Genomic DNA, 22,473 nt, shown 5'->3' on the forward strand with positions numbered 1-22,473 from the left:
AAAGAGAGAGATTCAGGGGAAAGGCTTACACATAATTCCATGACGGATGCAATGTTAAAAAAACCATGCCACCCTGCCTTGAATATATATATCGCCTTTCCCTACATCATTGCTATTTTTTAAAAAAATCCATGCCTCAAACTGAACTGGATTAGATCAGAATGTAGCTAGCAGCTTTCAATTCATCATATGACCTCTTTGCAATCTTACACTGAGTTATGTTCAGCTACAAATAATTTCAGCTTCGAATTATCTTCAAATCAAAAATCAAAGTTGTATAAAAAAAAATATAGAAACTGTATGATGCAGTCATAAAGTATGATCAGCAATACATGGGTGCTGTCATAAATTATGGCAATGAGAAAATTATAAATCAAGCATAAAGTCAGGATGCAAAGTTCTGTGTATCAAATAAAATTTTAAGAAACTGTGGTTTGTAAAATATCTTGAAATAGTTTAAAAATGAAATTTAACAGCATGCGAGCAAAAGAGACAGACAGATCCAAAATACACTAGAAAATTGGGTAAAATCCATAAAACCTCACCTCGACGAGATTAATAGAAGCAGAAATTATCAAGAGTGAACTTCTACACAGCACAGATATAGTATAAGAAGCAAGATCAGATTCCAGCAAGATGCAAAAAAGAACCAGTACCTTCGAATCCCACTCAATTTTATGATGAAAGGGGGCACAAATAGTCCATGCCTTCTACCTGCAAGGCTAGTGGTCGCACTAAATGGGCGCTTGACAACACAGGCGCATACATCCTGCAGAACCACCTCGATTTCTTGCCTCAGAAGCCCACAACAGATTTTGAGCGAAGGAAAAACCAATTTATACCAGTCAAATCCGAGGTTGAGAGAGGGATACAAAAGAAACAGATCTCAACTGGGATCTTCCTCACAGACTGGCGAGAGGAGTATAGAAGAAGAAAGTAAAGGCAAAGAGGAGTTACCGATGAACGCAGATCTGATACAAGATCTCGCTCATTGATTATGCTGACTGCCGAAATGACAAAAGAGATAAAGCGATGGTTTATGCTCGCCCACACGAGGGGAGGGAGATCGGCGGAGTAATGAGCGAAGAGAGAGTAGGTGAAGAGGCATTAACGAAGAAGAAGAGGCGAAGGTAGGTGAAGAGCAAAACGAAGAAGAAGGAGAAAGGGCATCGCAGCTTTTTCCAACCCATGCCCTGGATAACCAGCGGAAATGCCCTATTCCGCTGGTCCAGGGGTTAGCTCTTAACGGTTATCCAAGGATAACGCCTTAAGAGCGGGATTAATTATCCCACCAAAAAACTGCACTGTTTGGAAGGTTTAGCAGGATAAAATGGTCTAAACCCACTTTATCCTGCCAACCAAACACTGCCTAAGGGTACATATGCAAATTTCCCCCAGATTAAAATCAAGCCTACGGGTGGTTGGGGGTCCTTCTGCAGCCTTTTTGCCCTTCCCACCCTTTCGGCTCCGCCTTTCTCTTTTAAGTTAAATAATAAAATAAATAAAAAAACCCAACTTTTTTCCCCTTTTTTTAAAAAATATTTTTAATTATTTGAGTTACTTTGTCTTGGCCCCCACCAACTCTCTCTATATATACAGGCCAAGAGAGAGGCCACATTCCACAATCAAAAGGAGGGGAAAAAAAATCATCACACGCAAACTCGCGGAGGAGAGAAAAAGCGAAAAGAGAGAAAAGTAGGGAGATACATAGAAAAGAAAGAAACAAAAGTTTTGTTTCGAAGAGAGATGGACGCGAAGGGCGGTCGCGTCCAGAACGGATTCCGACAGTGGCTGGAGGCGGGGAGCGACGCCATCCCCGCTCCGGATGTTCAAATTTTGACCTCCGGTGGCCGCAAAATTTCCGCCCATTCTGCAGTTCTTGTGAGCACCCGAAACCTTCAATTGACAAGACATTCAAAACTTTATGTACTACAATACAATTAGATACTCTCGAATCGCAGAAGCTCACTGAGCACACAATCGATGTCTAATCATATGCACTTTTTTAAAAAAGTATTAAATTTATATTTGTTTGTTTGTTTGTTTGTTTGTGTTTTTTAAGGCCGCGGCGTCGCCTGTGATGGAGAGTATATTGGATCGGGCACAAAAGCGTGGAAAATCGCGCAGGGTTATTCGGATCCTGGGAGTCCCCCATGATGCTGTAACCGTGTTTGTGCGGTTGATCTACTCCTTTGGGTATGTGTTCTTTTTTCTTCCTTTTTTTCCTTTTTTTTGGGTGGGGGTTTAAATTGATTCTATTTAAATGTTTAGTTAAAGAAAGGAAAAGTAAATCTAATGCATTGAGGACCCCATGTTTAAGGAGAAATTATTGCCCTGTAGCGTGATGTAGTACCATGCTATGCTTTTAATTAAAAATATTTTAAATTTCGTTTGATTCGGATATAAATAAAAATTATTTAACATAGGAATAGGTGCGAGTTTTGTTATAAACAGAAGTTAGAGTAAATTTTTATTTGACGTTGTTTTTAAAAATAAAGTAAATAGTATTTGAATAGGCTTCATTTGATTCGGATATAAATAATAACTATTTATTGGAGGGATAGATACAAATTCTGCTATAAGAGAAATTGAGTAAGTTTTTTTTTTGGATTGATTTTGGAAATAAGATAATAATATTTGAATAGGCTCCGTTTGGTTTAGATATAAACAAAAATTATTTATTGTAGAGATAGGTACAAATTTCGATATAAGCAGGAACTGGAGTAAGGTAAATGATGTTTAAATGTAAATGATGTTTAAATGGTTAGATTGGAATAGTAAAAATAAAATAATTATAATTTAAAAATATTTTATCTAATTAATTAACATCAAAATGTTAATTAAAAACAATTTGATAAATTAATAAATTTATTAGCTATAAATGTTATAATAAATTAATGAATATAAGTATTAGTTAATTCATTAGTTAAATAATACATTAATTATTTAGTTAGTTAATTATAGATAATTAGTTCAAGATTAAATATATTAGTCAAAATATGAATGATTGATTAATATAAATATTGATTATTAGATAAATTTATTAAAATATTTTTTAAAAATTATTTAATTAATTATAAATAAATAAATATTTATTTATTTTACTGTTTAAGCAATAGGTAATGACTTAAATATGTTAATTAGATTAATTAGTAATTTAATATCATAATTAAAATTAGATTAAATTTTAATTAATTTTGTTCCCACTTAGGAATAATCTTGTTCCAGGGAAGAGCGTGGAACAATTGTTCCAAAATTATATCGAATTATACCAGTTTATTTCAGGAATGAAAGAATTACTATTCACAAATATTAAAAATAGTGTTTGAAAATAAAGAGGGGAACATAGACTTATTCACTTTTTGTTCCTAAACGAAACATTACCTAAAATTAAATTTTGATATGTTAGATGTAAATTGTTCACCGATCTTGAAACAAACAGTACTTTGTTTACGAACATTCCACAAAATTGTGACAAACTCATAATTTTACTCTTCAGCTCCATTATTCATTAACGAAACATAACCTAAAATTAAATCTTAATATGTTAGACGTAAATTATTCGTTGATCTTGAAACAAATAGTACTTTGCTTATAAACATTCTACAATATCCATTATTTTAATAAATAAAACGGATAATATGTTATTTTTTAAAAAAAAATATTTTACAATATTGCGACAAACTCATAATTTTACTCTTCAGCTCGATTATTATTCGTAAAAAATCTACAAAGACTCGAACACGTGACCACTCTACACTGTGTCCAGGTGTCTTAAAAATTGTATTTATGAATATAAAATTTTGAAGTATATTTTAATTGAATATGTATGACAATGGCTGATGCACAGCTAAGCTGGTGCATCGGGTGCGGACAATAATTTCTCATCATAACTAGTAGGACGCTAATTTTTGGACTCATCGTTGTCACATGCACTGTACGAAACTAAAGAAAATAATATCAAGGGTCCAAAATCTTCCTGATGGCTCTGAGAATTTCACATTTCCCTGTCAAAAATTACTTTTTTTTTTAATTTTTAAGTTAATTCTTACTTGGGGGTCCCACGATCTACGATCTTATGTCGTCCCCTTCATCCAATCACAGCCCTCCATTCGTCCGTTTCACTTTTTAAGAACGAGACACCGTCCATTTCGTTCTATAATAGGCATAATAATTGACTCAGCACCACCTAGAAATTTGGAGAATTTTTTTTCGTGCTTCAGATTTTTTTGTGTGGATCATGTGCCACAATGCATAATACATAGTCACAATAATTTTAGTTTTTTTTTCATTTTATTAAGGTAATGAAGAGTACACAAATTTTGGGTGTGACTGAATATCTATGAATAATAAGAAATAAATTAATCAATCAATATAAGCATTTTTTACACTGTTTATAATAAAATATTATAATAAAATACCTATTTTAAATATTCGATTGAACTTCAAATTTAATGGGAATGCCGATCTTATGGCGCGCTGAGTAGAACAAACGGATCATGTCATGTCAATCAGGTGCGTGTCGTTGGACGAGGAGGAGGAGATGGGGAGGTACGGGCTGCACCTGCTGGTGCTGTCGCATGCGTACGACGTGGGGTGGCTGAAGCGTGCGTGCGAGGCGGCGCTGGCGCTGCGGCTGACGGCGGAGGGCATGGTGGACGTGTTGCTGCTGGCGCGGCAGTGCAATGCCGCGCGGCTGTACCTCCGCTGCATGAAGCTGCTGGCCAAGGACTTCGCTGCCGTCAAGAGGACCGAAGCCTGGCAGTTCCTCCAGGCCAACGACCCCTGGCTCGAGCTCGAAATCCTCCAGTTCCTCCAGGAGGCCGATCTGGTACGTGAAAAATGTATTATGTTTGGTTCTGCTGTAAAATATAGTACGATTTGATAGTTCATATAAATAAATTTATTTGAATTATGAATTATTTTGATAGAGAAAGAAGCGGGTTGGGCGCAAGCTGGCGTACCAGCGGGTGTATGAAGAGCTGGGGGACGCAATGGAGTGCCTGCAACACATGTACATGGGCAAGGACGGAAGCAAGAAGAACCACCCCTGCTCCTCATCTGCCTGCTACCGCAACCTGCAGCTCCTCATCCAACACCTCGCTGTCTGCCCCCGCAGGAAAGCCTGCCCCCGCTGCTGCCGCATGTTGCAGCTCCTCCGCCTCCACTCCGCCCTCTGCGACGGCAGCCCGCAGCAGGATTGCCGCGTCCCTCTTTGCTCGTAAGTCTCTACACTGCTATCTTAAAAGAATTTGTTAGTTGCTTTTATCATCCGCCTGCGTTCGGGTGTATCCGAGTCATTTGGTTTTCGTATAACTGATGATTGTTTAGGAAACATTAGGAGGGAGTATGCGAGTTGGTGGTTGATTGATTTAATGGTCTATTTGGTACCACTTTTGTATCTGCTCTCAGCAGCAGCAGCAGCAGTATCAAGGAGAAATTCTAGAGCTTCTGCTGTAGCGAGAAACTGAAATTAGATTTTCAACATCAAAAACAAATTACATAATGCTTCTTGTAATAGCACAAAATCTATCGGCAGTGTAATCACAAATTACATAATGCTTCTTGTAATAGCACAAAATCTATCGGCAGTGTAATCGCTCTAATGTTTGGGGAGTTTGACACATTTTTCCTTTTATTTTTGTTAGAGAACAAACTTAACCACTGATGCCCTGCTTGTTGGGTTTTCCGTGTATACCTGCAGGCACTTCAAGCTGAGAATGCAGCGGCAGAAGGAAGGGAAAGAAGAGGAGGACACGTGGCAGCTTCTGGTGAAGAAGGTGAAGGTTGCTCGAGTTATGTCCTCCTTGTCTAAGAGGAAGGGACAGGAAGGAGTTCACGAGCAATTCGCACTTTGCACTACTACTGCAAGGACCAGTGACTAATTTCATAGAAATTTTCTTTTCCCTTTTGTTCTTTCCCCCCTATTTGTAAGGAATTAAGATGTGCCTTCCTTACGAAGAGAGCAGCTTGATGTATGTATATGCATGCCAATCTTCTAGAGAGAAAGAGTTCTTAGCTTGTTAAAAAGGGGTAGACAGCTGTTATAGAAGTGGAACTTGTATTAGAGAAGAGCTTGGTGTGTGTATATGAATGTCCATCTAGGAAGAGAGAAAGAGTTCTTAGCTTGCAAAAAAGGGGCAAATAGTTGTTATAGAAGTGAAACTTGTATTAGAGAGGAGCTCAGTGTGTATATGTATGTCTATCTTTTAGAGAGAGAGAGAGAGAGAGAGAGTTCTTAGCTTATATAAAAATGGGCAGATAGCTGTTATAGAAGTGAAACTTGTATTAGAGTGGAGCTTGATGTATGCGTATGTATGCCTATTTTTCAGAGAGAAACAGTCCAGCTGTTATAAAAATGGATCTTGTTTAAGCATAAGAACAATTAGTTATATTTTGCAACTAACTTACGTCCCTTTTGTTTACTCAAAGAGTCTTGCAGTAAATCTCGCAATTGATAGCTGTGTAGGATTGAATATATATAACTATAATATATAATAATAAAAGGACTTAAAGACTCGAATTTTATAATATAATACAACAATCTTTATTTCTATAACACACAAGTTATTATTAAATAATTTATTTTACCATGCAAATGAGCCTTAAAAATAACATTTCCTCCACATTTCCCTAGGAAGGAAGCTAACCCTAGTTTTCTCCACGCAAATCAGGTTAGAATCGAAAGATCAAAATGTCGTAATCAAATATCAATCTTTGCAGTTTCCTTGACGAAAGAGATCCCTAAGAAATTCTAGTCTAGTCTACAGTATTTAAAGATTATTTGACATGTAGTACTAAGTATGCATGTCACCAATGACTAAGTTGAAAAGGTCCATTAGTACCTTCTATTAATTTAATTCATTGTTACGCCTTTTACTTCATGAACTTGACCACACGCCTAATGACAGATCAATCACTCCAGAGATCATTTACGCGCTGATGAAACAATTTTTATTTCATTTAACTGCTGTGATCGCAATTTTGTCCAATGAAGCCGCCTTAGGAGGACCGGAATTCGAATTATGCACAAGTAAAACTTAATAAAGAGGTTTTATTACTCTGAATTATAACCGACTATTTGGTACATTTGACTGAAAATTGAGTTCCTAATTTTCAACAATTTAGTACGCTAGTCGAACGCAAAATTCATGAAGTTTAAGTGAAGCCAAAGTAACTTCTGCTGGGAGGTCTTAAGACTTGTCCAAAGAACCAAATCAAGTAAGTCCTCGTGCGTTTCTGCCACTCAAGCATCCGATTGCAATACAAGATGCAAACTTTCCAACAATAAGTTGGAAAAAAGACGTGTATATAGTGAAACAAGAAACCTTGCCAAAGGTTCCCTAAGAATTCTAGGCAATTAGGGCTTCATAGTCGTGGTAATATTCTAGTACTTGTAATTAATACCGAGTTATGACTTTATTATGGAAGCTTAACAACCCATGATGGGCTCACCGCAATTACTGGTGCTCATGCTCTGCTTGAAAAGTTTCTGTCCGAGAATTGATGCATGTCCTTCAGAGGTGGAAAAGTCACTCTTATTTTAGTGTTGCGAATAGGAAACAATGAGTACCAAACAAAGATGACTAGTAAATCAGGAGCTACAGGATTAAAGGAACAAAAAAATTTAACTTCCATACAGTAGTAGGATGTACCTGTGTGTTTACAAATGAAGGGTATCATCCCTGCGATGCCACAGGCCGCCAAATATGCACAACACATTTATCAGCATTCGACAGTCGGGCGAGGCATGGTTCCGAACGCATTCACCCTCCTAACAACAGCAAATGAATTCACCCTAAAACCCTAAGAAGTTAAATATCAACGGCGCTCGTGTAGTAACTAGGGCAAAATGCCTGCTACAGCCTGTAAATCTAAAATTTTCATGTCTGTACAGATTATGAGCCTTCGCAAAGCAGTAGTACCTCTCTGACGAGGCTCTCGGCTGCGCAAGCTTTGAGAAACAGAATTTCCGTTCACCTCTCGCCTGCAACTGAAGTTCGGGCCCGGCGGGTAGTCTCCGAGGGCAAATGAAGAATTCAATCTCCATGGTCTTCGACCACTGGACATTTATCAATTGATGTCACATACAACATTTAGCACCTCCTCGTTTCAGCACGCTCCAGTTTCTCAGACTTGGCATTTAAGCATTCTTTCCAACAGCCTGCATGTCTTCTAACCCTGCCACTGTAGCAATGCCCACATCACGCACAAAAGCATCCCCAAAGCTCCACCAGTCTCCGTGCATCACTTCAGTGATTAATATATGCAGACCACCAAAACCACACTAAATCTTTCAGCCTCCAAGATAAACAAAGATCTCAGCCTCTTAGCAACGCCATGCGGTGACGCATCTTGACACCTGTCGCTGAAGCGCGGGCCAGATTATCGAATTTCATAAATGTATGGGAAGATAAGAATTCAACTCGTCATCCCTTTTGTGCTGCATCCAATACTTGGATTCAGGGAGCAAGTCTGATTGTGTCTATCTTAGCCCACCACTCCTCGAGCTCCTCATGTTGCTAGTGGAATTTTTGCCTGGGGTGTTAGAAGATCCCTTCATAACTAATAACTCCTTAGGGATGCTGTCCATGTCCACGAAACATTTCCTCGATTTGGCATCCCCTATCAGTGCAGCCCAGTCATCTGATTGCATCAGAGCATTCGCATTGCCCACAACCTGAAAGCAAATAAACATCAAATCAGATTACTATTAAGCATTCAAAAGTGTTTTCCATTTTTATTTCATGTGTGAATGTGTGCAAGTGCGCACAAGCACGCGCGTGCACGAGAGAGAGAGAGAGAGAGAGAGCAGACCCATAGTGCCCTCCTAGCTCGGGTAAGAGCCACATTCATGCGTCGTATATCAGCAACAAATCCCACTCCATGGTTTGAGGCACGAACGCACGACATAATGATGACATCACGTTCCTGGCCTTGGAAAGCATCAACAGTGTTTATGTAAATATCCTTCCCCTCCTCTGAATTCAAAACATCCTCAAACTCTCGCTGAAGACACTTTAGTTGCAGTTTGTATGGTGTAATAATGCCAACAGACACTTTTTTCCCACCATTGGCTTTTAAAAACTTCTGGAGGTGCTCGTACAACCGCAAAGTGAACTGTGCTTCATGAATATTCTGGTATGAGACTGATCCCCCTCTGTGGGATTCCCGACCATGTACAACGTCATAAAATACATAAGGCTTCAATAAAGCATCTCTATAGTAGGCTTCCTCTGGCGAGTTGGCAACACTTTCGCTATCCGTAAGGCGACCTTGATAGAAATATCTCGATGGAAAATCACGAATTTGAGGATGCATTCTGTACTGCACAGATAACAACATTGTAGGACAACCTGCTTGTTGGAATCTCTCAAAAAGACTTCTACTATAGAGCAAAGTTCCGGCTGCTTTACTAATGACGGTTGCAGGGAGTTGCTGGGGATCACCAACCAAAACGCACCTTGCGGCACCAAGCGAAAGCGGAGGAAGGACAGCTACTTCACTGGCCTGGGCGGCTTCATCGATAACAACCATATCAAAGCCATGAGTCAGGCGAGAGAACAACTTGCGGCCACTGCTCGACACTGTAGTGAAAACGATCTCTGCTTCATTGGCAAAAGTAGCTTCGAGGTTGGCACGAGCTTCTTCCAAATTAAAGTTGCCTCCAGGACGGAACTTGCTCTCAAGAATAAGGAGGCGTGACATCTCAACTAAAACTTTATCCCTAGTCTCCACGGCAGCAGCAAGGCTCTGAAGTAAAACATCGCGGCTATGGTCCCGAGCAGCAAGGACTTCAGGATCAACACCAACAGAACCTTGGGCGCGCCCCGCTGCGGCTGCCACACTTAGGTCTCTCTGTAAAATGGCAATCTGTTGCGAGATCTGCTGTTCACGCACTTTCAACTGATGCAGCCAACCAATAACGTCCTCACGGCCCTTTAGCAGAAGCTGCTCAGTTCTTCGCTCAACAGAAACTGCCTGAGCTGCACGAGTTTGTGAATCAACCCCCACTCGGGCAACATCTGGCCGATAGACCTTCATTTCTCCGTCAATGAAGCCGCGATCAAGGACACGAGCCAACAGCTCATCCGTGGCAGCATTAGACGGGGCACAGACGAGCATCCTTGGCTTGGGGCAAAGCTTTGGCAGAGTGCGGAAAAGGTTCTGGTCCATACTCTGCAAAACTTCGTCAATAGATCCTGCCCCAACACACTCAGAACTGCCACTGCTAGCATTCTTGTAGCTCTCAGGAGCAAGTTTCTTGAGCAGAGCAGTGTAATAATGCTGATACTGAACAAGATGTATCACGTTAAGCATCCCCCACACTGTGTGTGTCTTTCCGGTTCCTGGTGGACCTTGAACTAGCGTGAAAGGCCAAGGATCTTGCCTCTTCGCCGCTCCAGTGCTTGTACCAGCCGCAGTATGCATTGCAGCCCACTGAATAGCAGCCAACTGTGGGCCATTAAAGGTCCGGTGAAGATGGTCCACAAAATTTTGAGTGAAGCAATCAGGCATAGCGGGAGGCTGATCTTCATACTTGGGAAAGTGTTCAGGACTGGGTTTAAGAATTGCAGTTTGCATCTGTATAGAAGAAGTTTATATCAGCTACAGTGACCCCCAAAAGACAAGGGAATATATATTATATATAGAGAGAACTAGGCTAGAATGGTATTAATAGCATCAAGTCATTGGTGCTATTAGCTTTCGGCCCTTGGATAAAAGGGATGTGTAGTTAGAATGATAGTAGTCCCCTAGGATTTAGTGGGTGGTTGGTGGAATAGTATGATCTAAGGGATGGAAATGATCAAAGGGGTAAATCTAACAGCAGAAAACTTGGTAGTACCAAGTACTTGGTACTATTGATAGCATTGTAGCCGGATTCTATATGTGCGTGTGTGCGTATGTGTATATATATAAGCTACTATGCTTTTGAAAGTACGGAGGCCTCCGTACTCTTAAGTTATTTTCGATGATAAAACATTCGGTTCAACAATCGATTCTGTTAAACATGATCTACAGTATTAGAACTATTTAGAAACTAAATATCATAATGTTTGACTTTGTTTGCCTAGTGAACAAGTAAACTCATAATGAATGGCTGAAAATAAAAATCTCGTAAAAAAACCGTGATAAAAGACGATTACAAATCAGAAGTATCAGTCTTGCTCTTGATAGTAAGTAGAATTTTCTATTAAAAATTTATCTAATTTGGATTATTCTACACCATTGAACTTACAAACGTGCCACATCGGTCATTAAAATAGTCATTTTTGAGATCCTTTAATCGCATATCAAATATTATCTAAAATTAATGAAATTTGATTTCTAGATAATTCTAATAGCATAGATCATGCCTAACGGAGCTGATCATCGATTCGGATGTCCCATCATCTACAAAGACCTCTGTGCTTTCAAAAGTACAGGAGATTATATATACATATATATATATATATGACATGAGTCCGGCTACTATACTCTTATGAGTACGATCGCCCTCGTACTCATAAGTTGTTTTCGATGATAGAGCTTCCGAAACGACGATCCACACCGTTAAACGTTATCTAGAGCATTTAAAACTACTAGAAATTAAATTTCATAATTTTTCGACATCATTTACCTTACGATCAAAAGCTCACAAAATTGACAATTTTTAACGGCCGGTATGGGATACTTGCTAGTTTAACGGTCGAAAAGAATCGGAATAGGTTGAATTTTTGATAGAAAATTCTATTAACTACCTAGATAAAGATCAATAACTCCGATCTTAAATTAAAGGATCCGATCATCCATTTTTAGGACGTCGTTCAATTTTGACCTTTCATTTTATGCCCGCTTGATGGACTTTATTATGATTTCAAAAAATTACGAAATTTATTTTCTATAAGTTTCAAATACTCTAGATCATATTTAATGGAGTGGATCGTCGATTCGGAAGCTCCATCATCGAAAACAACTTATGAGTACTAAGGGCCCACTACTCATAATAGTATAGTAGCCCTACTCTATAATGACATATATACATATGTATTTATATATATACATACATATATATATATATGTCATATGTATGTATACATATACATACATACATACATATATATAGAGAGAGAGAGTTGGGCTTCTATACTATCCATAGTATAGAAGCCCTTGTGCTATAGTGTTTTTAACTATTGGATGTTTTTTGAGATTCGTGCAAGCTAGTAAGGGGATTAAATGGGAGATTCTCTCTAATGTCCGTTAACAAAGAAAAAAGCAAAAGAGAGAATCCCAAGCCCAACTCACTTTTCTCTTCTCAATAGGCTTTTTCTATAAAATAACCCTTTAAAATTTTATTATTTGCGAAATACCTTGCCAAAATTATATTTAAAAAACTAATCTCTTAAAGACGGTGAATGATTCACCGCTTTCATAAAGAGCCTAATTTCTCAGAAAAGCAGTGAATCATTCACCGCCTTTCACTTGTTTACAGTGTTTGAAAAGGCGCGCCTCAGCGCCTAGGCGCAAGGCGCGAGTCTCAATGCCTCAAGGAGTGAGACGCGCGCCTCAGACGCGTCTCGTGATATTTATGTTTAATGTGTCTACGGTGTGGGTTTTTGGGTTTTGAGTTTCTTCAATATATTCTAAAATGTTAAGAAACTTTTTTAAAAAAATTTCTAATTGAACGCTTTCTTTTCCTTTTCTCTTGGTCGTTCTCTCTTCCACACCCCAATAGCAATAAATAGCAGCGGCAAGAAGAAAGAAGCAGCAGCAAACACTTTAAAGCTGAAAGTTGAAACATAATTTTTTTATTTTTAAGTTGAGAACATTTATGCATGCGATTTCTTTACATTTTTATGATTATTTTGTTTTTGTATAACTATTTTAGAATTTTTAATTTAAAACATCCATTTAAAATAAGCTTGTTAAGAGTGTTTTATTTTTATTAGATATGCGCCTCACCTTCTTGAGGCGCGCGCCTCGCGGTGCGCCTCGCGCCTAGGCTCCATAAAGCCTTTGCGCCTTTTTGCGCCTTGCGCCTTTTTTTCTATAATCCTAACAACCACATAAATATTTCAACAAATCACAAATAATCTTAACCTGAAAATTCTAAAATCTATCCATATAATCCTAACAATCAAAAAGATCCTAATAATCTATCTATACAATCATAATAATCAAGCATCACATATAATCTTAACAATTTGAAAATCCTAATAATATATCCATATAATCCTAACAATCAAAAAAATTTAAATAATCTATCCATACAATTCTAACAATCAAACAAAAATTCTAATATTCCACACACAATCCTAACAACCTCACTTTTTTTTATTTCCCGTATAATCTACGTACAATTTTAACAACCTCATTTTTCCTCTATCCCAAAAAATTATAAAGAAGGTGGTGAATGATTCACCGCCTTTAAAAAAACTTACATACTTTTAGAATGCGGTGAATGATTCATCGTGTTTTGAGAGTTAATTTACCAAATATAAATCTAATAGAATTATTTCGCAAATTATAAAATTTTAGATGGTTATTTTGTAAAAAAGTCCCTTCTCAACTCTCTCTCACTCTCTCTCTCTCTCCCCCCCCCCATAACCGAACATCCCACCATAATTCAGATTCGGCAAAAATTCGGTACGGGTATAATACGTATAAAATTCGTTTTCTAATTTTTAAATTCGTTGAAAAATTCGGCTTAAAAAACGGATTCGGTATAAAATATAAGATATAAAATATAAGATAATCTATATTTAAATATAAAAATTATATATTTTTTATTCATATTTTCAATAATTCGGGAATAATTCGCGAATTATTCGGTTGGCCCAAAAAATCGCAAATAATTCTCTATCTTTGGAAAAAAATTCGTAAACAGACCGTTTAATTCGAATTTTCAATAATTCGCGAATTAACTATCATAGCATCCCACCTCTTTCACCATCTCTCTCTCTCTCTCTCTCTCTCTCTCTCTCTCTCTCTCTATACATGAGAATAGTGTGATCAACTTATTAAGGTCCCATGATTAATGTATCTGTGGACAACTTAAGAAGCGCCATGGCTCTATGCTTGTATGGTTTCAATTGGTAGAGGCTTAATGATCTTATCTAAGCTCAATTGGCTAAGAATTTAATAATTGATATTCAAAATTTTAAATTTAAAGTTTAGTTACATTATATTTTTAGCTCAATTTATTATTATTTTTTCAAAAAACAAAATGTGTAGCTTGCTGTCTTTCCCTTAAAGAAAATTGGTAGAGACTTTCATAGTGTGACTAGCATATATAGAAAAATTAAATCAAGTTAAGTTTGATCAATATACAGTGATTAGAGACTCATCTGATGCAAAAGGCTATAGTTTTGCATCTTAATAAGTAAAATTACATGAATATATTAAATAATTAAAAAAATTTCCGAGATGAGCTTAGCCTCCTGTTACGCCATCTTTTAATTTTAACAATTAAATCTTCTATATTTCATCAAATTTTAACAATTAAATCTCTCTCACCCTCCCCCCATTCCCGCCCCCCCACCCCAACTCCGTCCAAATCCGCGGGTACCAGCGGTACCATCGCCCCCCGCGGTACCACCGTCCAAATCCGCGCCCCCGCGGTACCACCTTCCAAATCCGCAGTTAGCACCGCTCAACACTGCTCCCTGCAGCCCTCCAAACCCACTGCAGAGAGAGATGGTGAAAGAGAGATAGAGAGAGATGGTGAAAGTAGGGTGTTCGGTTCTGGGAGAAAGAGGAGAGAGAGAGAAAGATGAGAAGAGAAAAGTGAGTTGGGATTGGGATTCTCTCTCTTGCTTTTTTTTCTCTGTTAACGGATGTTAGAGAGTCTCTCATTTAATCTCCTTACTAGCTTGCACGAATCTTAAAAAGCATCCAATGGTTAAAAACACTATAGCACAAGGGCTTCTATACTATGGATAGTATAGAAGCCCAACTATATACCCAACTGTATATATACATACATACATACATACATACATACATACGTACGTATGTATATGTATGTATGTATGTATGTATGTATATGTATACATTCATATGACATATATACATATGTACATATATATATATATATATACATATGTACATATATATATATATATATATGTATGTATGTATGGCTTCTCTGTGTTACCTGCAAGTTAAGACGCCGAAATGCATGCAGAGCAACGTATTCCCTTTGAGTTGTCGCAAGAGACCCTAGAACGGTTAGATACCACGTGCTTTTAGGTTGAAGCTTCTTCAGGATATGATCATCACCCACCTTGCTATGGTAATCCAAAGATAAATGGTCAGAAGTTTTAAAAAAAAAAAAAAAAAGTGAATTATTGCCGTTAAAGTGCAAAGATCTGGTGCAAAATAATATTTAAATTACTAACAATTAAGGAAGTGTCGTCATATTAGCACCAAAGACAACATTAAATTGACTTGAGAAACTACAAGCATAACAACCCTTTTCCTTATTTCAGTCTAGAGAACTGGTATGGAAATAATCAATTAAATTCCCTATGGGGATCAAGGCATCTGAAACTCAAACGGCCACTTAAACCAAGATATATTTAGTTGATGCGGCATCTTCTAGTAGAAAAAGATGAGACATTCTGGCAATATATTAGCATAAACTCTAGTCTATAAAACAGAAACAAGATATGTTAATGATATTCAAAAACAAAGAATAGTTAAGAGACTGTACAAAATAAATGGCCGAGAGTAATATGCCTATAGCCTCATAATAACACACGTCTTCAAATGCCAAGACCATTACTGATCAAAGTTTAGACATCTCCCAACAATGTAACTATTAACATTTAGGTTCCATATAAATCCCAAAATATACAGCATAATTTTCTTCACATGGCTACATTTGGTACACCATACGCTAATAATAGCTGTTTCAGCTTGTTTGCAGGTTAGACTTCTCAGCTGAACAAACAGTTACAGAATTCTAACATTTACCATATGAAAATCACATTCAAGATTTTGTGTTTTCTTTCTTTGGCAAATATGGAAATAGAAATTACCTAGTAGAGTCGCATGAATCCCCAACATAAAAATGAAGAATTGCTCCCAGTGGATCACGCGTATCAATAGGTGTATGTCGCCTGACTGTACCAGCAACTCTTCCAGAAGTAGCCTCTATTTCTGTATCTTCTTCCATCAAATTGTTGCTCCTCCTACCTGATCTGGTTGATTGGACAACTGTGAAATGACAATCTACATGAGTAACACCAGTCTAACAAAATAAAATAAAATACTAGCAATATGTTATATTAAATCAGAACAGAGATTAACAAATAGCATTTCCATCAAATAAATAAAATGAAGCAGGCAAGCAAGCAGCATAGTCAGTCTAAATTCAAACCTGAACCAGGACGAGGGGATGATATAACGGCAACATCACCTTCCTTAAAAGTCCACTTGCATTCATGTACTGGAAGAACTATGACATCATACCATCCTGAAGTTAAAAACGTGAATTTAGATTAGCGACGGCACACGGAGGATGATCGTGAATAGCCATTTCAGATATTTGTGGTCGAGAAAAGGCATATAATTTCCATGAAGACAAACTATCCATGTTATCAAAAGTAAATTTGAGAAAACAAGTATATATACACCAACACAAACTCTACTGTTATTGTTATAAATTATTTCTAGTATTATTAAAAAATTGAATTCTTCAGAAACATGTGAACCAAAACTACAGTCCTCTAAAAATCAATTGAAAGTCATCCTCTGACAATAACACTAGGATTCGGAATCATGGAAATCAAACTGCAAGATTATATTTAAAGAAGAAATCATCAGAGAAGTCAGATAGGACATTGCTATACATTTTCCAACTAGACTGAAAATCAAACAAGCAACATCCAGGTTACACAAGAAATGATGATGCATTTATCTATTTCAAGATTAAATGGAGAAAAATAGCAACCAAACAGTCACAAGAATCAAATTAATCACAGAAATTTATCACCACATCCATGCCTTTACAACTAGCAATGTCACAAAAAGCAGATAAGCAGCACAACAAATAAGTCGTGGTAGAGTTATATTTGCCCGAACTACTAAAGACAAACACAGGTTATTTACCTCTTTCTCGTCTCTCCACAGTTCTCACACGAACCATAATATGTGCATCCCTAGACACAGACTCGAGAAGTTCCTCATATGTGCTGTACAGTTGAGCTCGGCATTCCTCAAAAAGCAAAGGCTCAAACACTCTCACATACTCCTCAACAGACTCAAAGCTTCCAGGAACACATTGAAGCTCAGTCTCCTCTGAAAAGTACAACATTCTTATGTTAAAATTCTTACCAATATCAGGCATAGTTAGAAACAATATTAGCAGTTTGTCAAGTAAACACAACAACAAGTATTAATAGGGCAACATAAAAAGGATATCAACTGCTATAAAACCTAATAAATTAAATAATGTGTGCTCTATGATGACTTTTTATCACTAGACATGACTAAGAAAGTCAAACGCTACTGTGACTTGCTAAAAAATTGGATTTAAAACTTCTGTTGATCAACTATTTGAGGTCCTAAAGCTTCAAGAAGTTGCCAAAGCACCTGCTTATTAGTGTGAAAGAAGTTCCTATGGAATAAGGAGAACTAGCAAGCTAAGATTTTAAAGAAACACTCCATAGTTTTGAAAGTATGGTTTCTAACCTGGATGGTGCCAGAATTTATCATTTGTCACTTCTCGCAAAAGCCGTTCCACTGACGTATCTTGATACTGTAGGTTATTTGAAACCTGCTTTTTGGAAGATAGGTGTTTTTTGTTTCCTGGTTTTTGATCTGGGATAGTTTGACCTGCTGCAACTGGTTTCCTTGATGAAGCAGGTGGATTCTTAAACTGCTTAGAATCTAGTGTCTTCCATGAACCCTGTCTTGGAACGGTTGTTGGATTCCCTTCTAAAGGAAATTCAGTATTGTTTGTCCTCTTGGATCGAGTTTGAGATCCAAAATCAAAGTCACCATTTGATTCAGCCTTTTGGTCACCTGGATCTGCAAAAATACTTTCTTCAGACCCCAGCATTTCAGATTGCTTTTGATCCTTGTTAATAAACGGACTCTGCCTTTCTGCTGTCCATTCAGCAACACTAGTGCTAGCACGAGACCCTTCTTTCACTGTACGAGTAATAATAGGAGCAGGAAATGATGATTGCCTCCTTGGTGTTGAAGTTTTTATAGAGCCTGCTTGTTTAGCATCCTCCACATTAATAAAAACAGTCTGTCTGGCTCTTTTTTTCCCTAACATTGCCTCCTTGTGCTCGTCAAGTTTAGGTCTCTTTGTAGGATAATTTGCAAATTTTAATGCATAATTTGCTTCAACTCCTTTGACATCTTTTGATTTTCCCATGGCAGGAGGTTCCTCAACGCCATCTGCACCATCTGCAGATAAACCTTTAGAGCCATATTCTAAGTTCTTGTTGCTCTCTGATCCCAACAGGCCAAGAACTCTTGTATCTCTAGAAGCATCTACAATTTCACTATTGCTATGTCCAATACCAGTAGGATCATCTTTAGTAACATCATCAGACTTTGCAGAATCAGGTTCACTTTCTTCTGTTCCTTTATTATTTTGAGCAACTTCAGTACCATCCATCTCATCTCTATTGCTAATATTACTTCCAGCTGCGTCAGAATTGCCATCCAAATCAGACCACTCTCCTTCTTCTCTATCAACAGTCTGAGCTTCATGATTCATTGATGCAACATGTGCTTTGTAATTGGTAACATGACTAGTTGTCGTCGATGTTGAGGCTCTATTGGCACTCAAGTCATTTTCTTTCTTTTTAGACTCCTTTAGGATCTGCGAATCTTTATTCCTGACAAAAGGCTGAAAGACAGAACCAGAAGAAGCATGTGTAAAAGGATGGTTATTTACTATCCGTTGACAACCATCAGGCAACGAAAATAAATTTGAGGGGCGAGTATTTGAATTGGGAAGTGACTTCTGGGGCTGGGACACGATGACACCATTTTTCTCATCTTCCTCCTCAGCAGGGGGTTCATTGAGATCAAATAATAGCCTTCCACGAGACCCCATTTCATGTGTAAATGCATATAAATTAAACAATTACACTCTATAACCGGAAGATCTCTGCTAATCACTTTTCAGATAGAAAAAAAAGCACACCATAAGAATTCTCCTGGCAAACATTGATAACTAGCAGAACACATGTATGACCTCCCCAAGAGTCTGGTTTCTGCAATTTTAACCGAGCATGATCAATCAGTAAGACAAAATATATATACAAGACATTTTAAGGGCTGCTCATATGCTCCAATCAACTTGCTGTATCATTTCCTTCAAAAAGCTGAGCAGGGTCAAAAGAAAACAGGGAGAGGGAGAAGTGAGCCAGGAAGGGGCACTGCTAGAGCAGAACCTTGGCAAAACAAACAGAGAAGAAATAGCCACTTGAATCAGATGCATTATCCCGATAACTTTTATTGCGAGATTAGTCTCCTCTTCTGACCCTGCCCACTTCTTTCTCTCATTCAACCTCTTAGCCACCTAAAGAAATGTGAGATAGCCACCTAAAGAAATGTGAGGATAGCCCAATGATATGACACCTCAGCAGCTAGCAGGCCCTTAATCCATAAAGGAGATAAGCAACTGATATGCAAAAAGAGAAAAAAAAAAAAAAAAAAAAAAAAAAAGAAGAAAGAAATACAGAGGAAAGCAAGAAATGCAGATGTGCAAATACACTACATGCACTTACTAAGAGGATAAGATGATAGAAGAACAACTATTTCAACAGTTGATTGAAGCACAAGACATCGTAATCCCAACAGATTTGCCACCCTCTTGTATGTCAAGTGTGATTTCATAGAATAAATAATTTTGCGGTAGCTTATGTACATAAATGGCTTCTTATAGGACATCAAACATCCATCCATATTCAGCTCTCATATCCTACTACATATATTTCTTAAACACTAAACTAAGCCGATAACACTACAAAACTTGCGCACTAAAGCACTACTGTAATCTAAAGTTAACTGCATTCCAGGTGTCAAGTCAGTGCATCTCAACCTGAACTTCAGCAAGTTCAAGTAGCAATAACACTATCAGTTGCAGTCATTTTGGTGGGTTTGGTTTCAATCATTCCCAGTTGTTCAACCAATGTTAGCTTGAGCCGACAAGATTAAACTGAAACTCATGGTATGCCGCATGCCAAGAAAAGTAAAACAAAATAGGAGTTCAACGATGTTTTGGAAAACTCTTGATGGGCTCCAGCAGTTGTGATTCCTATCATTTTCGAATATGTACAACTAATTATAATTAACCCATCTGTTATGTACACTCTAGCTGTCTAACATACTAGTCAAACTTTAGAACAAACACCAGTGCTTTCAGCAATCTGAATGTTGCACAATAAGTTCTTACCCATCTACATGGTCTACATCTCACATATAACACATCAAATTTGATGATCAAATGGATCAAGGAAACGAAAATGCTATTTTATTAACTTTTCTCCATTTCTATCTTTAGCTCGACTTGTAAATGTTTCCTTTTTTTAACAGATTTCAGCATTAAAACAAACATCTGGTCTCCATATTTAACCAAGAAGAAGAAGAAGCAGAAGAAGAGGTCCATTAACCCCATAAAAAGTTGAATCTACTAACTTCAAATTAGGATTCTACGGTTTTTTGCCTTGCTCTACTTATGGAATTTCCCGCATCAAATAGAGCCCTATTTATCTACAGGATGATAATTGTTAAATGAATGACTTGAGGTACTTTTGCTTTTTTCTTCTTTCCTTCTCTTTCTCTCCTCCTCGCTTTACAGATTTGCAAAGAAACAATCTACTTAAAACAACAAGTAAAACAACAAACTCTCGCTGCATGCTCTCCTTTTCCTTGACTTTATCCATTTCTTATCAATCTACTTGAAAAGGTTAGATATCAAATTTGATCTCTGATTGACTTATTTAGAACATATAGGATGCAATCATACTACTCAGTTACCTACATTCAATTTGCTGACCTGAAACAGAAACGGAAATGTAGAGAACAACATTTGAGGAAAACTATTGCACTATTCAAAACTAATGCTTAAACTAATTTCCAACATTCTAAACCACTACATCCATTGAATAATTATATTTTGGACAGGATTCAATTTGCAACCACCCCAACTATCAGTGCTCAAATTCTGAAGTGGAATAAAATTTCAGAAGTGGATTAAATTTCTGTATCAGGATCCATCCGGCAAATATAATATCCGGGACAGGGATGACTAGATAGTAATCATCTAAACCTGATTCTCCGCCTCTCCGGCAAGACATATAGATACATGAAGCCCCACAGTTTCTGATCAGCGCCATGAGTAACATGTCTTAAGATCAAATGACAACAAAAGTTACATCCCTTTCAGACATTTAAACAACTTCTGAAATTTCCATTCCTGGTTTTGTTCAAGCACTTGAATATGATGAAATTTCAATGCAAAAGCTCATAGAGAAAATAAAAGAAGATTTTTTTTTCTTTTGGGTGAGATGAAAGGAAGTTCTAATCGTACATAAGATAATTTGAATTACAGGTCATGTCTGAGGTGCTAATAGTGGGATCTTATGAACCTAGTGAATAAGACATGATGGATAAACCTAGATATAATTATAGCTGTGCGATTTTGGTGTTATAGGCCAAATACTAGGTGGCAAATATACAATGCCGAACCATTTTGACCACAAAATGTCCAAATTTACTCCCCATCAAGGATCAAACAACAACACAACAAAGATCAAACCATTCATAGAAACATACATCGAACCTAACTAGGGATCCTCTCAAACAGGTCAAATAATCACGGATCTAAAACCTAATCGAACGGAAACAATTTGAAAACACAAGTGCGGCGGATTACCTGGGGTAAACCTCGTTTGAATCGCGATTCGGGATCTCCGAAGCCCTCGGATTGGGATCCCAAAACACCCTCCCTCTTTGAGAAAAGGGGGCCCCGAGAGCGCGATCGGGCCGAGGGCGAGGGCGAGGGCGAGGGCGAAGGGCGAGCTCCAAGAGCACGGAGGAAGCGCGAGAAATCGAGGGAGAGGGGAGAGGCGCGGGAGGGGGGAGGAGAGTGGGAGAGGCGATGAGCGGCGCGATCGCGATAGAGAGAGAGAGAGAGAGAGAGAGAGAGAGAGAGAGGTGGGAGGGGGAGAGCGAGCTCGGCGATGGGCTTCGGGTCTAGGTTATATAGACCATGAACGGGGCCTCTCTAAGCCCACCCCCACCCGAAGAATTCTCCTGAACCAACGTCCACCACGTCACCCATAGACCCCTCCACGGATCTACCGTTGATTCTGTCCAGATGGACGGATGGAGGCGTTGGTATACTTAATGACGTGGTGTACTAGGTCTACATCGAAGTTTAGCCGCTACGTCCCCATGGACCTGCTTCGAATCTAGAAGAAAATTCTAACCAAACACGTTTTAATTTTGCTTTTAAATTAG

At 38.0% G+C, this 22,473-nt stretch overlaps 2 protein-coding genes across 10 annotated transcripts; one reads left to right on the forward strand and one right to left on the reverse strand.

Annotated features, from left to right (window-relative positions):
* LOC109715514 (BTB/POZ and TAZ domain-containing protein 1-like) lies at positions 1,619–6,382 on the forward strand. The gene is made up of 5 exons (XM_020240567.1): positions 1,619–1,881; positions 2,063–2,196; positions 4,516–4,831; positions 4,932–5,221; positions 5,705–6,382. Exons 1-5 carry the CDS (start codon positions 1,747–1,749, stop codon positions 5,883–5,885), a joined length of 1,056 nt encoding a protein of 351 aa, XP_020096156.1. The 5' UTR covers positions 1,619–1,746; the 3' UTR covers positions 5,886–6,382.
* On the reverse strand, positions 5,113–22,183 carry LOC109715482 (probable helicase DDB_G0274399). 9 transcript variants are annotated; one of them, XR_002217622.1, is made up of 10 exons: positions 21,887–22,156; positions 17,677–19,220; positions 17,095–17,283; positions 16,364–16,459; positions 16,023–16,200; positions 15,137–15,269; positions 8,818–10,584; positions 7,926–8,680; positions 7,656–7,774; positions 5,113–5,234 (listed from the first exon to the last, which is right to left on the reverse strand). XR_002217622.1 is itself a non-coding variant. In XM_020240529.1 (9 exons), exons 3-9 carry the CDS (start codon positions 19,058–19,060, stop codon positions 8,486–8,488), a joined length of 3,942 nt encoding a protein of 1,313 aa, XP_020096118.1. In that variant the 5' UTR covers positions 19,061–19,220; positions 19,401–19,528; positions 21,887–22,156; the 3' UTR covers positions 7,603–8,485. The 9 variants fall into 9 exon arrangements, 4 of the variants coding, with proteins under 4 accessions (XP_020096118.1, XP_020096143.1, XP_020096101.1 ...); XR_002217616.1 differs by having other exon boundaries at positions 7,656–8,680; XR_002217619.1 differs by lacking the exon at positions 5,113–5,234 and adding an exon at positions 5,311–5,451 and having other exon boundaries at positions 7,656–8,680.

The sequence above is a fragment of the Ananas comosus genome, linkage group 1, assembly GCF_001540865.1.
Source record: "Ananas comosus cultivar F153 linkage group 1, ASM154086v1, whole genome shotgun sequence".
Lineage (NCBI taxonomy): Eukaryota > Viridiplantae > Streptophyta > Magnoliopsida > Poales > Bromeliaceae > Ananas > Ananas comosus.